We start from the raw sequence: 18,216 nt of genomic DNA, 5'->3' as shown, positions 1-18,216 counted from the left end.
CTTGCAAATTAGGTTTACTTCCATCTGTATGTAAATACAAATTTGTAGTATGTGGCGTTCTCTCATAGTCATTGCACAAATAGCAGTGGTGTTTTGAGGATGTTGTGACCACTTTAAACTTGTGAACCAGGTGTATCACCAGAAATTAATTGCCTCAAAGTACTAAAAATCTGGGACACACTGTGACATGTGACTGCCAGAAGCTGCATTTAGGATAATTTACTTGTGAATAAAGTAAAAGTCCTAGTAAATTGAGTTGAGATGTTACTTAATGACTGGTTTATGTTTTTAGATATGTGTCTCCACCTGGTGTTCAAAGGAGAACTGCAGTAGCCAGATGCTATTCAAAATTAGTAAAGTATGTATATAGGCAAATAGCCACATTTGGCTAATTTGCAATCTGGGCATGCTTGTACTTGCTAGCATAGGGTCTTGAACCAAAACCATGACACCTTTTCCACCCTCCCTGACATTATTTATTCTCGACAAACTGTATTAACCCCACTGCGGTAACTTTCGACACGATCAACACTCTTATATGACAGAGAACGATGCTTTACGCTAATGGGACCACATTAAGTTTCATAGCGACAGATTTATGTGTGTAAAAATATCATGATAAAAATTACATTATTACAACAGAGTGTCCAACAAGTAGCCTACTGACTCATTGCTTACGTCAAGTCGATGATGAAGTGAAACCTCGAGGGGGTTGTCGCAACATACTCATACTCACTCACAAAACCCTTTATACCTTGTCCATATCATTCCAATGTCCCTCCTGGGGTACAAATCCCTTTCCAAAAGAGACCTTTTTTAACGGGTGAGTATGAAAGTTTGACTAACGTTAGCTGATTCTACAGGTACAAACATAAGATGGGCTTGGTTTTATTTACGATTGTCTGATTGTGACCTCCGTGTTCTTTTTCTTTGAGAGGTATCCTTATTTATTATATTTTTTATTTTTTATGCCTTTACTACTTGGATTTTATAAATATAATACTTTTGTCAGTATATCCTGTGGAATTGACATATTTAATATTGTATTCAGATTTGATAGCTTGTCGTCACTTTTAGTTTCAGATTTTAGTTTCTAAAATGAACCCGCATATTTAGTTGAATTATATTGTTGACCTCATTACTTAGAAATTAATTTAATTTTAACTAGTTGGATGAAAGTAACAGAAATTTCAGTTGATGTTTTACCATTTCCGGGTTTGTGAAGTTCTTTGAGAGCCACTGAAAGCAGCGTCTGGTTAAGTTACATCCTGGGCTGAAGCATTTCCCCTGCAGATCAACTACCGTTAAAGTAAATGCTTATGGATAGCTCTGTGCAGGTATATTAGACTGCTGAAGGTTAACTTAATTGATTTAACTCTATAAAAAAGGAAAATGTGTAAAAAGTATTTCTTAGTCTTTGTGTTAAAAAAAAAAAAAACTGTTACTCCTTCCTAAAGTTCCCTTAATGTTACTCTGTAAAACATAGCTGTTGAAAAATCAGCAGTTGGCCATGACACAAGGCAGTGAGATTTCAAGACAGTCAACAGACGTGACTACCTTGACTGTTATAAAACTGCATTGTAGTTGATAAATGTTCATAAATTACTTAATTTGGGTGACAAAAGTTTATAAAATATTTATATTATAAGCAACCTATTGTAAGATTTTTTAGAATAAAGATTATGCCAAACTACTTGAAGTAATATTTCAATCAAAAATGAAAGTGTGTTGAAAATGTACTCGGGACATCCAAGATGTTCGTGAGTTTGTTTCTTAATCAGAACAGATTGGAGATATTTAGCTTTATATAATTTGCTCACCAATAAACTATCTGCAGTTAAAGGGGTCATGAACTAAAAAAATCAGGTTTTGACGTTTACACTGCATTCCAAATTATGCAAATTATATCTTTCTCAGATTTTCATAATTAGTCAATACAAATGACAGTGAGTATAATTTTCAAGTCATCAACCATTAGGGTATAATTCAAATTTTACTGAACAAACCTGCTAATGACAGCAGTATTTATTTCAAAAACAAAAACTGAAAATGCACTGTTCCAAATTATTATGCCCAGGAGTTAAAACATTGTATAGGTTGTAAAGAACTGAAAACGGGCATTTGCTGAATTTACAGTATTAGGTGGTCATATTTACTGAAATCAAAAGCTATTTCAATCAAAACATCCTTACAGCCAGTTACATATTAACATAGGAACCCTTCTTTGATATCACCTTCACAATTCTTGCATCCATTGAACTTGTGAGTTTTTGGAGAGTTTCTGCTTGAATTTGTTTGAAGGATGTCAGAATAGCCTCCCAGAGCTGCTGTTTTGATGCGAACTGCCTCCCACCCTCATAGATCTTTTGCTTGAGGATTGTGCAAAGGTTCTCATTGTCATGCATGAAGATGAGTTTGCTACGGAAGGCATGGTTCTTCTTTTTGCACCATCAAAAACAACAGCCATGCAGATCAATTTGATGCAGTGTGCAGTATAAGGTCTGAGCGCCGACAGGCTGACCCCCCAACCCCTTCAACCTCTGTAGCAATGCTGGCAGCACCCGTACGTCTATTTCCCAAACACAACCTTTGTTTGGACATTTTCACTCAGGGTCACTGTGTTTCTGGCTGGTCTGGATCAGCCTTATATTTTAGATAGAAAAAATCATTTTGTGGGAGACTTTGAGCTTTGTAACTTTGCAGATCTTATACATGCACAAACAGCTACAAAACACTAAAGTACAGGGAAACCTTTAAAATGCATCACATGACCACTTTATCATTCAGGACAGTTATGCCCCATTCTAATGTATGTATGCATTTGCAGACACAACGATTGCCACTTCTGAAGAACAGGAGGGCCTCTAAAATGAGTTTCCATGAGAAGAGAAAAAGAGTCGTTTCTGCTCAGACTAAAAGAGCGGGAACTCCAGAACCCAGCTGTGTGTCTATGAAGAGTGATGTATCTATGGACATTCCACCTGAATTCAGTGGTGGAGCAGTGAACTCTGACATAAAGTGAGACACAAGATTTAATCTCAAAGGTATGGTTCACCCAAAATGAAAATTTGCTGTTAATTTACTCACCCTCAAGCCATACAATATGTAAGTGATGTTTTTTTCCCAGCAGAACAGTAAAGAAGATTTTCACCTGAAACTGTGTGAAAACCTTTGTGATCCATAAAATGCAAATCAACGTCTGCACAATAAAAAAAAAAGAAAGCATAATAGGAACACAAAATGAATACCCTTAGCTCCTGATGAGCTAAGACCGTAGGCATTCTTTTCTTCGAACTGGTGCTTTGAGATTCAGTTCAATTCACTAGTTTGTTTCCTTAATCACACAATGATGTAACATGTAGTGGTCAACCGATATATTGCCGAGGCTGATATAGCAGAAATTTGGCATTTTTCAAATATTGTAATCGGCTGATACGTTTTTCTACTTGGCCTATGTGTTCAAGGCAGGACTTTTATTTTGACGGTGCTGAGAAAGGCAGCCCCTAGGCACATACAGTGCTCACACTCTCTCTCTTGTTTACTGTCATTGTTAAAAGTTCTGTCTAATATGAATAGAAGTCAGTCTAATATTTAGATAGAATGGTTAAACAAAGAAATGTATGTATACTTATACAAACATTATAATACTTTCTCGTTTGCCATCAGCATTAAGCAAATACACAATGACTAATGAATATTTAATTTCACAAACATTGTAAACTTAGTCGAATCCAGCTGTGAGATCTTGTGAAGTGTGTATGTGTATCCAGCATGATTGTGTGTCCTCTGTGTGATGGTCGGTCCGTGTGAATTGAATGATTTAAACTTTAAACTTGTGATTTCAAATTATGCTGCGCTTTATGCATTAGCCCACTGTCATATTTATGTAATTTTCACTGTGTGCTTTATTTGAAAAATATGATTCCCAGTCCACACAAACTTCCCAAAATACTGAGTTCCCTTTTAGTTACAGTGGTTACGTCCTTTTAATTATATTTTTATTAAATATTTATTTGTGAAAAATACTTTGTCATCTAAAGTATGTTTATGTTACACATGTATTTTTTAATCTACTGTCAAATTATTTCAAATTTCTTAAATATGAAAAAAAAAAACATATATATATACACATATCAGCTTTATATCACCTATCGGCCCCCTGCTTTCCAAGATATCGGCATCGGCTGTCAAAAAAAAAAAAAAAACAATATCGGTCAACCACTAGTAACATATACACATAATAATATTAAAGCACCCAATAATGATGTAAAACGAAAATGATGTAAGATGCTCACCTTTTTACATAAATTATAAGAAACCATAAAAACTTTCATTGTGCCTCTTCATTCAAGTGCTTGGTTAGCATATATGCATTTCAGCGGCTCTTCAATCTTTGGTCTGTGTTGGAACTTTTTCTTCAGTCCAGTGTTCTGTTGGAGTGTTAAGGCTGGTTCACACGGCATGATAATTGGGCCGATTTTAGCCCCAATTCAGCCCTTCCGACAATCTTAGGATGCTCTGATTATTGTAAAATAATCTGATCAAATATTCCTGCCGTGTGTGGTGTGTTAAGAATGCTCTCCTCTGCTCGGAAGAATGTCGGGACCGCTCCGATCTCAAATCGGGGATATCCAACATGTTGGATTTATTTGGCCCGATTTCTTCTCATGTGTGGTGTCCCCAGAGGACAAACAATCACGCAGCCTGTGGACTGTTGCGTGTAGCCAATCAAAAAGCGAGGTGACGAGGCAGTGATAGTACCGGGAAACAAAATCAAAACAGCCGGCGTATATAATATAACAAATACAAATACAAATACAAATACAAATACAAAGTCGATGGGCATAACTACATCCACAACTGCAGTCCACCAGAGTACATAGAAACGAATATATGAACGTTTATTTCAACGGTTATTAATCTGTGTAGTACGTAACAACATTTCTATTAGATAAAACAACAACTTATCTCCATATCATGATATAGCAAGTATAGTCCATGCTCGCATTGTCTCCACCTCTTTGACCATCGCCCTTTCTTGTTTTTCTTATGTTTTTGTTCCGTTAAAAACAAAGCACAAACTGTGGCCACTGCATCCTCTTCGTCCGCCATGATTGTTTACTCTAAAGTCACGTTTGATCTCGAGGGATTTTGCGAGATTTCCTGTCTGACCTGGGAATGCTCGGGGGCAGAGTATGTGAGCGGAGCGGAGTATGAGCGGAGCGTGGAGTGGAGCGGTGTGATTTTGACAGGAGCGAGGAGCGGATTTTTTAAAAGTCGGAGCGTTGTGGTTTTCACTCGCTCCAAGAGCGCTCCACCACCGCTCCATCACGAGTACAATTCATGCCAGCGGCCCGTAATATAACTGCATATTTAGCAAGTATTGACGTTAAACATATTCAACTATAGCTTGATACAGATGGATCTCTCATATCAGAAGGTTACAATGACGACAATAGCCGAGCGGGAAGTTAAAAGTTAGTTCTCAAGGAGTTTGTCTGTTCCTTTCACTGAATATTTTCGGGTCGAAGCATGATTTAAACAGCTACAGCACATTCACACGCAATCGCTTTCACAATAATGCATTCAAACAAATGTAATCTTACAGTGTTACTTCATCTGTATCTGATTTTGAATAATCAGAAATCTGTAAGAAATGCATTGATCTGTAGATAAAATAAAAATGTACTGTGATTTTCATCACAAACAAAATTTGCACAGCAGAATACAGTAATCATATTAATGCTGACATCCATGTTATTAGTTTGGCATGTGGTAGGAAAAAAAGTTTGCACACAATAGCCTAAACCACTTTGAAACACTCCTGTTATTTTATTTTATTTTAATATAGGCTAAGTTATGAACATAACATTTCAAACATACTGAAATACTTTAGCCACAGAGCGAAGGCGGAGCGGTGTTTCTGGTATCACTGAGCGCGGAGTGGAGCGGGAGCGGGAAATTGTGAACCCGGAGTGGAGCTGGAGCGGAGTGATTATTAAATGCTTTGAGCGCGGAGGGGAAATTGTTGCCACTCCACTCCGCTCACATACTCTGCTCGGGAGTCAAATCGGTTTGTGTGTGATGTGTTGATATTGCCGTGTGGCTGCACACCACACACGGAACGACCAAAACTGTTAGACCCGTGATTTTTTAATCGCCGTGTGCGGGGTCTCTCAGGTTTGGAAAATTGGCCAACAATTTTAAAATCGTCCCGTGTGAACCAGGCCTTAAATGAGTTGGTAAAAACCAACATCATAGGAGCATATATGCTGATATTTCGGCTGTGTCTTGTGTTTGAGTGATGAACTGTTCAGAACTGCTAACAGTCCAGATCACTGATCCTCAAATCTGGCTCGCGAGATCCAGTGTCCTGCAGAGTTTAGTTCCGACTCCAATTAAACACACCTGCCTGTGATTTTCTAATGATCCTGAAGACAATGATTAGCAAACTCATGCATGTTTGATTAGGGTTAGAGCTAAACTTCGCAGGAAAAGAGCCAGATTTGAGGATCACTGGTCCAGATGGTTCAGTACGATTTGGTGAACTGGTTCAAATAGTTCACCAAAAAGAATTTGTACAAAAGAATGATTTGTTCGCAAACCAAACATCACTTAGGTTATGTTGAGGCTATGTGGATTAGAGGTAATTATGTTGTAAAAAAAATTTAATTTCTTACACAGACTGATCATTTCGCATGATAAGACCTCGATATATCATCAGGATCCATGGGTATTAAATTTGTGTTCTTTGATATGCCTTTGTTATTCTCAAAAATGGGCAGCTGCAGACTTGCATTTTATGAGTCACCAAGGACCACGGTTTCAGATAAAAAAAAAATCTTCTTTACAGTTTTACAAAAAAAAGTCAATCTTGGATGCCCTGACCATGATTAAATTAACAGCAAATTATCATTTTTGGATGTACTATCCCTTTAATAGCCTTTCCATGACAGAAGTATAAACCTAGGCATTTCAGTTTTTTACAAATTTTCTAATTATGATCAGTTTGTAAGCAGATCCATGAAACAATATCAGCATGTTCTTGAGTCTAAGCGAAAAGTGACAGTATAATAAAAAACTTGGTACAACACTTATTAGCAAATATGATTAGCGAATTAAGGCTGATTAATACTTCTGCGTTGAATTACGCCTGACATACCCTTTTCTAGAAATGTAACAATGTGTCAATTCTATTTGATTAGTCTGCTAAAACACTTCCCTCCATATTTATTTGACTTTTATGGGTGTTTTTGCACTTTAATATACTTTAATGTTACACCTTCTTATTTAAAATAAACAAAGCAAAGAACAAGTGTCTTTAAATTTATTATACAACATAGCACTAGTTGTCCACGACAAAAAAATTTTGTTCTGCCATGGTACAAGTCCTTATGGAGAATGAAAAAGTGCCATTTTCTCCTGCTCCATTGTTGTCTCTTCTTTTTTTTCTTTTTTTAAATAAATTATTTGTTGTTGGATATTGATTTGCCACCATCACAGCTGATGCCTCTCCGACAAGCTGCTTCTTCTTCGGCTTTTGCCTCAATACTTTTGATCACACTAGCAACATGCCCATGGACACTCCAGACTTGCATTCTGCATTTATAATTGCACGTCGATGCAGGAGTATAAATGAAAACTGGTGTGTAGCCTATGCAGAAGTATAAATCAGCCTTTTACTAGAAACTTTTCAAAATGTGCATGTATTTCTGATTATGTTAAATAACACATCTGAGATCTCTCTGTAGGTGTTTGTTGCAGGATCTTTCCAAATGTGGAATGTGTGAGCAGGTTATGAGAGATCCAGTTTCAATTACCTGCAAACATAGTTTCTGCAGACAGTGTATCAGCTGCTATTGGGATAAGTTCAGTCAAGAATTTGACTGCCCTCAATGCAAGAAGAAGTCTATAATACATCCTGTTCTACAAACATATAAAGTCTCGGAAGAATCCAGTTCTGCTCTCTGTTACACAAATCTGCAGCAGGATTCTCTGGTGGATGATGTCCTGCAGAGAGTCAAAGAGAAACACAAAACCAGCATGAGAAACAAGTATGAGTGCTTATTTGAGGGAATCAAACTACAGGATAATCAAACACTGCTAAACAGGATCTACACACAGCTTTGTATCATAGAGGGAGAAAGTGAAGGGGTGAATGATGAACATGAAGTGTTACAGATAGAGAAAACAGCCAGAACACAGCATTCACAAAACACTCAAATTCACTGCAATGACATCTTTAAATCCTTACCTGAGCAAGGATTTTATGGGAAGAGAAGAAAGGATGACAAAATAAAGATTGTTCTTACTAAAGGCATCGCTGGAATTGGAAAAACAGTCTCTGTGCAGAAGTTCATTCTGGACTGGGCAGAGGGAAAAGCCAATCAGGATGTAGATTTCATGTTTGTGCTTCCATTTCGAGAGCTGAACTTGATTAAAGACAATCAGTACAGTATTCACAACATTCTGCTTGACTTTCTTCCTGAACTTCAAGATCTGGACTCAAAGGTTTATGATAAATGTAAAGTTGTGTTCATCTTTGATGGTCTGGATGAAAGCCGAATCACACTGAGGTTTTCCGAAAGTGAGTTGGTTTCTGATATAAATAAGTCTTCATTAGTTGGTGTATTAGTGTCAAACATCATCAGAGGAGAGCTGCTTCCCTCTGCTCACATCTGGATCACCTCTAGACCAGCAGCAACCAATCAAATCCCTTCAAAATACATCAACCGGGTGACTGAAATACAGGGATTCAGTGACCCTCAGAAGGAGGAATATTTCAGGAAGAGGATCAGTGATCAGCATCAAGCCAGCAGAATCATCTCACACATCATAAGATCAAGAAGCCTTCACATCATGTGCCACATACCAGTCTTCTGCTGGATCTCATCCACTGTGCTTCAGAACATCCTGGAACAAGATGAGAGTGCAGAAATCCCCCAAACTCTGACTGAAATGTACATCCACTTTCTGCTCATTCACATAAACATAAGGAATCAGAAGTATGATGAGAGAGATCCTGGAAAACTCCAGCAGTCCAACAGAGACATGATTTTGAAACTTGCTGAACTGGCTTTTAAACAACTGAAGAAAGGCAATATCATGTTTTATGAGGAGGATCTGAAAGAGTGTGACATTGATGTCATTGATGCCTCAGTGTATTCTGGGATTTGCACCGAGATATTTAAGGAGGAATCTGTGATTCATCAGAGGAAAGTCTACTGCTTCATACATCTGAGTTTTCAGGAGTTTCTTGCTGCTATTTATGTGTTTTATTGTTATGTAATTAACACTGTAGAGGTACTAAGGTTTTTTGATTCCCTGCATAATTTTCTTAGAGGAGCAGTAGATAAAGCCTTAGAAAGTGAAAATGGACACCTGGATCTTTTTCTCCGGTTCCTGCTAGGCATCTCACTGGACTCCAATCAGGGACTTTTACAGGATCTACTGACCAACACTCACAGCTGCTCAAGGAGCATTGAGAAAACAACTGTTTATATTAAAGACAAAATTAAACATGGACATAATCTTTCAGCTGACAGATCCATCAATCTTTTTCTTTGTCTCTTTGAAATAAAAGATCAGACTCTGTACAGAGAGATCCAGGTGTTTCTGAAATCAGACAAACACTCAGAGAAAAAACTATCTTCTGCACTTTGCTCAACAATCGCCTACATGTATCAGATGTCAGAAGATGTGCTGGAGGAACTTGATCCCAAGAAATTTAATACATCAGAAGAAGGTCGCAAAAAACTCTTACCAGCTGTGAAAAACTGCAGAAAAGCTCTGTGAGTGTTAAATACCTCTTTTACTTAAGCTAATGTATGCAGTGTCTGCTGATTGAGGTGTATTTAATAATTGCATAAATTGATTTTATTGCAAAACTTTGCAGATTTTTTTTATTTTTCTGGCAAAACTAGACTAGACCTGTCAACTCACAACTCAACTAGTAGTTGTTCATTTTAAGCATTAGTCGACTGATCGCACGTTTATTAATAAACCATTTAAATCATTTTAATGAGCATTTAATTGTCTTCATAGCCTAATAAGCATCCAAGGGCATCCATAAAGCTTGCAACAGCACACTGGCAGAAGTAATGATGATGAATGTGTCAGGGAAAAACAGTACGATTAAAATGCATTAGCATTTATTTATCTATTGATAAACAAGTGTTTTCTGTGTTTGTATATGTATATATATATATATGTGTGTGTGTGTGTGTGTGTGTGTGTGTGTGTGTGTATATATATATATATATATATATATATATATATATATATATATACATATATATATATATATATATATATATATATATATATATACATATATATATATATGTATATACATATATATACACACACACACACATATATATACATATATATATATATATATATATATGTATATATATATATATATATATATATATATGTAATGTCTGAAAGGCAAGTATATGCAGAGTTTTATGCTCAAGTTCACAGAGGCTGAGAACGTGCATCCTGTTTGCTTTCATTATTTTACAAAAGCACAATGTTTCATTTCGGTGAGTGCACACAAATTAACGTAGAGGCTTTACAGATTTGAAATATGTTTTATTCTTATCTGTATGACCAAAATGACGAAGTATTTTAAAGGGTTAGTGCACCCAAAAATGAAAATTAGGGCATAAATTACTCACCCTCAAGGCATCCTAGGTGAATATGACTTTTTCTTCTTTCAGATGAATCCAGTCAAAATTATATAAAAAATTGTCCTGCTATTCCAAGCTCAGTCATTGGAGTCATCGGGTGTTGCAGTGCATCAGTCCACAAGAAGTTAAATATAAAAAGTATCTCAAATGGCTCTGGGGGTGAACAAAGGCCTCCTGTATCGATGCATTTTTGTAATAAAAATAATCATATTTAAAATGTAATAATAATTTTATTTTTAATCTACATTGAGCTCACTGTTCTACACGGAAGCAGTTCCATGCAGGTGACATAGCGTATGAGGTGGGCTTTGAGAGATCAATTAAAAAAACAACAGTCACTAATTAGAGGTACAAAATGAAGATTTGTAAAGAAGAATGTCAGAGGATTTTGATATATGCCAAGAAGAGACTGGTTTTCCTTTGCTAAAGTAAAGAAACTTTGCTTCCTTTGCACCTGTAAACAAACATTGTTTTTTACAAGACTCACCGGTGCATGTGCAATCCTGACCTCATATGTCATCAGCCTGGAGCTGCTTTGTTGTACAACTGTTGGTACAGGCTAGATTAAAGTGATTATTATATTTTGAATATGGATATTTTTCCTACAAAAATGCAACGATTTGCTACAGGAGACCTTTGTTCGCCCCCTGAGCCATGTGAGACACTTTTTTTTATGGATGGGAGCTTTTTATTTCACTTCTTTTGGACTGTTCAACTGCAACACCAACTGACTACAATGATAGAGCTTAGAATAGCCAGGACATTTTTTAATATAACTCAGACAGGATTTGTCTGAAATAAGAAAGTCATATATACTGTACCTAGGATGCCTTGAGGGTGCGTAATGTATGGCATAATGTTAATTTTTGGGTGAACTAACCCATTAAGAGCAAGTGACTGCAATGGCGCCTCCATCTGTCATGCTGTGAGCGTGCTACTGTTCAGACACTTGAATAGCACACATTTTTTCTAGGTTAACAGTAGATTGAGCGGCCATGTAAAGTTGCTACTACTTACATATTTCAGAGATGATAAGCCATATTTGAGGTCGATGAATGATAGTAACCATTTGGAAGTACTTTCTTAGCACAAAATGTTCTGACCATCACGGACTGTGTGACCTCATCACTTCCTTTGGATTTTTTTTCCTGCCACTAAGCAACTAACAAATTTTGGCCGACCAAGCCTCTTCTCCTTGACTATTAGGGGGCAGCCCTGCTACTGAAAATCAGAAAGAGTTGACACAGGGGAGTTTTATTTGAAGATAAACAGTCAATGCATGTGCCGACCTTGACCATTATCAAGTTGTTTTGAGTGGCCTAGTGAGATACAGACTATTATTCAACTTATATTTGAACTACCTTATGCAGTTGTTTGTAGATCTAATTTGAATTGTGTTTTGCTCTCTTATAGTCTTGCTGATTGTAATCTCACTGATAAATCCTGTGAAATTGTGGCCTCAGCTCTACAATCATCAAACTCCTTCCTGAGAGAGCTGGACCTGAGTAACAATGACTTGCAGGATTCAGGAGTGAAGCTTCTCTCAGATGGACTGAAGAGTACAAACTGTCAACTAGAGAAACTGAGGTCTCTAAAAAATTTGTAACCATTCAGTATTTAAAAAACATTAAATCAAGTGTAAAACGTTGAGATATTTATTTACATGTCACGGTATACACAGAATAAAAATATCTGTTACGGTTAACATTTTATACAGCAGTAATGATATATACCATCATACCGCCCAGCCCTAAAAGACACAATTCATTTTTGATAGCACCTTGTCTAATACTGTGTTTAATGTATCACACTTTAGTGTCCTAAACTGTACTAAACACAGTTTGTGTTTGTAGATTATTTGATTGTTGATATGCATGTTTGTAGACTATCTGGCTGTATGGTGACAGAGAAAGGCTGTTGTTGTCTGGCCTCGGCTCTGAGTTCCAACCCCTTATACCTGAAAGAGCTGGATCTCAGCTACAATTACCCTGGACACTCCGGAGTAAAGATGCTCTCTGATCGACTGAACCATCCAAACTGCAAACTGGAGAAACTCAAGTATGTGGACCTAAAATTATGTTGTTGAGATGTGTATATGTTATTATGTAAATGTTACAATGGGCTCCAAGTTGCAACAATGGACAAGAGCCAACACGGACCAGCAAATAGCAATGAAATTTGTTTAACAGAATAATTAACAAAGGTATTCCAACTAGGGCTGAAACGATTCCTCGAGTAACTCGAGTAATTCGATTACAAAAAATGATAGAGGCAAATTCCTCTGCCTCGAAGCTTCTTTAAATTTATTTTAAATCTCACGTCAGGTTCTTTTGCAATGATTTTTTTTAATGTGACACAACACGTTTACGTCATCCACAAAGCAAAAGGAGACACAAGTACTGCGTCCAAGATCTCATACTGCAAGGAGTCAGCAGTGTTTTGATTTGAGGGTGTGTGCCCATTGCAAGATAGAGCTGGCACACCACAACTAGGGCCCTATGATTTCCGTGATGCAGAAAACGCAGAGGGAATCGCGGAATCCAGTCCTAAAAACGGAATTTACAGTTTAACGCAGAATGGCAAGGAATTTGCCAAATTTTGAATGAATTAATCAAACATAGGTCATTGCACTTACATCAAATCACGATATGGAATAATATCTGTAAATATTAAGCCGGAACAGTCTATTTAAATATGAATCCTGCATGTTCTGCCTGTCTCTGTTAATGAGTGGCGCAGAAGCACGTCTCCGTTTATTTACACACACTGAAGCGCGCGTGGCGCTCCGGTGATTTCAGCATCTGTTGTCTCTTTAAATAAGACGTGAACACATGAACAACATCTCCAGAACTGCTCTTACAATCACTTCATGAGCATTTGACCGTTTGATTTGAGTAAAACTAGTGCCACATCACATACACAGAACTATAAAGTTACGTCAACCCATCAAAATAAAAGTCTGGTTTAAAGACAATTATTTGCCAGATATCTATTACTATTGTTCAGCAGAATGTACATAGCCTACTACTACAAAAAAAAAATCTAACATTATTTTTTTTTAAGGTTTAATCACACAACATTTCTTCCATGTTTTATTTTTATTAGTAAATCCCCTTTGTTTACCAAAAAGTTGAGTTTGCTTAATTTTTCAATAATTAAAAGATATATTAAATAAATGTTTTATGTGTTTAATGTTTAATGTGCATCTCAGAAAATGCTGTATTTAAAACCCCAACTGAATGGCACTTAAATGCACTTAATTCATCTGTCAACTTTATTGTCATTGTTCACAGTACAAGTACAGACAGAGAAACAATGGGTAATAATTAAATGTTTATTTTTGATGTATGCATTGCATTCTATGCATTTAAAAAAATACAAATATTTTTTTTCTAAAAAAGGAAACTTACTTGTTCATTTTAAGAGACCCAGGAGTCTTTTTTTCTCTTGCATAAATAATATTGCACTTTAAATAAGCAAAAACGCATTCTAACCGATTACTCGATTAATCAATGGAATTTTTGGTAGAATACTCGATTACTAAAATATTCGATAGCTACAGCCCTAATTCCAACAGTAAGTAGTCAGTATCAATGTAATTCAGTGATGTAAGTGTCCATGGCGGTGGACTGTGAGCTCAAGGTCTAAACTGTATGCAAACAAAATAAACAATGAAACAAAAGAGAAAGCAGCAGGTCCGGTTAGCGTGATCACATCATGCCCCTATAACTCCAAAAAATAATCCTCCGGTTGAAAGAAACACCCACAAGTAACCCGTATACCTGCAAACCAAAAATTAAAAAAGAAAAAACACAGCCCCCCCCCAGTACTCCCATTATTACAACATCACTACTCCCCCTCTAAGTTTCCTAAGATCAAAACACAATTAGTAAGATAACAGTCATCCCCATTCAGCGTACCCATATCCCATCTCTGCCACACTCCAGCAATCTGGATCCTAGAAGCACTTTTAAGAAGTAGAAAAAAAACAGCAAAGAACAATACCAACATTGTCTGTGCCTCAAATATGATTCATTTGCAAATTATAGGTTTGCAAAAACAAAACCCACCTCATCAATTGCTGACTTGGGCTCTGCAACGAACGCAGAAAAGTCAACTTGTTGTGATCTGTATAAACAATAATTTGAGCCCCCTCCCCCTACATACACATTGAAATATTGAAGGGCCCATATCAAAGCAAGTGCTTCTTTTTCAATAACCGAATAACTTTCTTGATAAGAATTGAATTTGTGCAAGAAATAACCTATGGGTGATCAAAACCATCCATCCCAGTCTAAAGGAGTATTGTACCTGCCCCGATCTGGCTAGCTTCCACTGGAACCACGAAAGGTTTGTTGAACTGCGGCACTGCTAAGATTGGAGTTTAAGAGAGCAAAGGTTTTACATTTCCAACCAGGGGACCAAACAAACTTAACAGATGCTCTCAACAAATTAGTCTCTGTGCTCACAACAGATAAAAAATTGTGGCAAAACCCCCGGTAATACCCCGCCATACCCAGAAAATGCATGAGTTCTTTTTCCAAAGCTGAATATGGAATTGCTTGATAGCATGTATTTTCACTTCCCAATTAGACCACAGTTGCCATCGCAAACTCACATTTGGCTAAATTGACAGTATGTTGAGCCTCAGCTAGATGAGAAAACAAAGCACAAACACACTCCAGATGCTGTTCCCAAGTATCACTACAAACAATTGCGTCATCTAAATAAACGGCACATCCAGAAATTCCTGACACAACCTGGTTCATCAATCTCTGAAACGTCTCTGGCGCATTTCTAAGAGTAAGAATATAATCCGCAAGACGTAATAAAGGCTGTGAACTCTTTGGCCCAAAATGTTAATGGCACCTGCCAGTATCCTTTCAACAGGTCAAATTTACTGACGAATTTAGGCCTAGTGATCTTATTTATCTTTCGGTCATCGGTGTAAAATCTATAAGAGTTACCTGATGTTTTTAAAAGTAGACATGGAGAAGCCAAATTGGAGCAAGATGGTTTTGCTAAACCATTGTCCAGTAAATACTGAACCTCAGCCTCTAACGCCTTTTTTTTACAAATGGCCTACAATTAAAAGGTTGACGAATGGCAACACGTAACTCCCATTTACATCATGTTCAATAAGATGAGTACGTGATGGAATACCACCAAACAAAGCTGAACATTCATGCATTACCTTTATTAATCCCCCCTGCTGGATAGTAGACAAATAACTCATTAAATTTTCCAAATTACACAGCGTTTCGGAATTTGTCAATCTAGTTTGCAACACACAATTTGCAGGAGCTTCAACCTCCTTTTCCCCAGGTGGGATCCCATCCCCCTCGGAAGCTGTTAGTTCAGCCGAAGTCTTAGAATCTACTCTATTACGAGAGAAATATGGCTTTAACAGGTTAACATGACAAAACTGCTCAGATTTCATTAAAACGGTGTGGAAATAAGATAATTCAAGATAATCTTAACCTTAACCCAAGAATTTGGCCCAAAAGGGTGATGCAGGCATAGGCAATAATACCAGGACCTGATCACCTGGAGAAAACTCTTTTCAGCCGGGATAAAACGCATTTCAGATCCCCAATCAAATAAACGCTTCTTTTTCCCCTGCTTTTTCTCCAAATTCTCTTGTGCAACTTGCCACACCAAATAAAAAAAAACTCCACCTAAACCCACTAACATTGTTCAACAGGCTTATCGCAGGCTCTTTTCCTTTCATGCAGTCATCTAAAAAGGACGACGAATTTTGTGCCCCAAAACCAGCTCATTAGGGCTAAAACCTTAACTAGACTGTAACTTACCCATAAAGACCACATAAGTTCACCAATTCAGACTGCAATATCTATACCTGTTAGAGGTAAGAACGATGGAAGACTAGGGCGGGGTGCAGTTAACAGTCTTTAATAAAGCAAATTGTCTTCACTGAATAATTTAGAACAAAAATCACAGGCTTCGATCAGAGCCAAAACAGAAATAGCTAGACGACTGGGTCTAAGAAAAAAAAAAAAAAATTTGCACTAGGGCAGAGGCAGGGACCCAGAGATGTATACAGCCAGTCCGAAACAGTGAAGACAGCCGGCAGTGTGAACAGCCACGGGCAGGAGCAGCACAGGTACTCTGCAAACAGGCACAGCTGGAAAACACAGAGTCCAATGACTACTCACAGTAGAAGAAACGACTTTACATTCCACGGTGTCTCAAGAGAGGTCATTGAATAATCCGACAACAAGACAGGGCTAGAAAGAGGGAATAAGAAGCCGAGACAATCAAGGGCAAAAGAAGGGACAGATGAGGAGAAGGGAACGAAAGGGGAAACAGCTGAAAGTGATAATGAGCGGAGGAGTGGATGTGTGTGCGTGATAGTGTGAGTATGTGACCACAAGAGGGAGACAGAGAAAGAGGAGAAAAAGCCTGGATCATGACAGTACCCCTCTCTCAACGAGCGCCCCCTGGCGCTCCTGAGGACAACTGGCGGGTCCGGAGAAAATCATCAATGAGTAAGGATCCAGGACGTCCCGGGAGGGAACCCAACTTCTCTCCTCAGGACCATACCCCTCCCAGTCGACCAGATATTGACGACGTGAAACATGGGATGGACTCAGCGTAGATTAGGCGGAAGGTGAAGCTTTACCACTACAGGATTAATGACTTTAACAATGCGAAATGGTCCAACATAGCGGGGAGACAATTTACGTGATTCGGACCGGAGAGGTAAATTTGAAGTGGATAACCACACTCTTTGGCCGCAAATGTAGCGAGGACTCTTAATTCTGCGCCTATTGGCCGTAACTGTCATGCGTCTTCTAGCTCGACAGAGAGCAGATTGCACTCTCCTCCATATGGGAGGTTGATAACCGAGACAGCAATAAAAGGGCGAAAGACCAGTAGCAGAGGAGGGGAGCGAATAATGGGCGTATTCGGCCCAGGAAAGTTGCTGTGACCATGATGTGGGATTCTGATGGGTGAGACTGCGGAGCATTCGGGCGACAATTTGATTAGTCCGTTCTGCTTGACCGTTCGTCTGGGGGTGAAACCCGGACAAAAGGCTAACGGATGCCCCAATCAGGCGACAAAACTCTTTCCAAAATTGAGAAGAAAATTAGGGGCCTCTATCAGACACAATATCAGTGGGTAAACCATGTAGCTTAAAAACCTGATCAACCATAATCTGGGTGGTCTCCTTGGCAGAGGGGAGTTTAGCGAGTGGAATAAAATTGGCCGACTTAGAAAAACGATCTACCACGGTCAGAATAACGGTGTTACCCTCTGAGAGAGGAAGCCCGGTGATAAAGTCGAGAGCTAAGTGAGACCACGGTCGTGTTGGAACTGGTAACGGACGAAGTAGACCGGCCGGAGGGGAATTGTCAGCCTTTGTCTGTGCGCATGTATCACTGGAGGCAATAAACCGTCGCACGTCTCGTTCTAAAGAAGACCACCAAAAGCGCTGATGGATAAAAGCGATGGGCTGTCAATTTAGAGGTGTGTCCCCATTGAAGGACAGCTCGAC

At 38.1% G+C, this 18,216-nt stretch overlaps 1 protein-coding gene across 2 annotated transcripts in view; it reads left to right on the top strand.

Annotated features, from left to right (window-relative positions):
• The first annotated feature begins 701 nt into the window (after positions 1-701).
• Positions 702-18,216, top strand: part of LOC113051806 (NACHT, LRR and PYD domains-containing protein 3-like) — a 29,795-nt gene continuing 12,280 nt past the window's right edge. The window contains exons 1-5 of one of the 2 annotated variants that reach the window (XM_026215905.1): positions 702-823; positions 2,828-3,018; positions 7,752-9,791; positions 12,111-12,284; positions 12,582-12,755. In XM_026215905.1, coding sequence (XP_026071690.1) covers positions 2,870-3,018; positions 7,752-9,791; positions 12,111-12,284; positions 12,582-12,755 — 2,537 coding nt within the window. In that variant the 5' untranslated portion in view covers positions 702-823; positions 2,828-2,869. Of the gene's footprint in view, positions 824-2,827; positions 3,045-7,751; positions 9,792-12,110; positions 12,285-12,581; positions 12,756-18,216 lie in introns of those variants that run through there. The other variant, XM_026215906.1, reaches the window with a different exon arrangement.

This window comes from Carassius auratus, chromosome 32 (genome assembly GCF_003368295.1).
Source record: "Carassius auratus strain Wakin chromosome 32, ASM336829v1, whole genome shotgun sequence".
NCBI classification, from domain to species: Eukaryota; Metazoa; Chordata; class Actinopteri; order Cypriniformes; family Cyprinidae; genus Carassius; species Carassius auratus.
The sequence above is the reverse complement of the archived record's forward strand: the minus strand, read 5'-3'. Positions and strand labels throughout refer to the sequence as shown.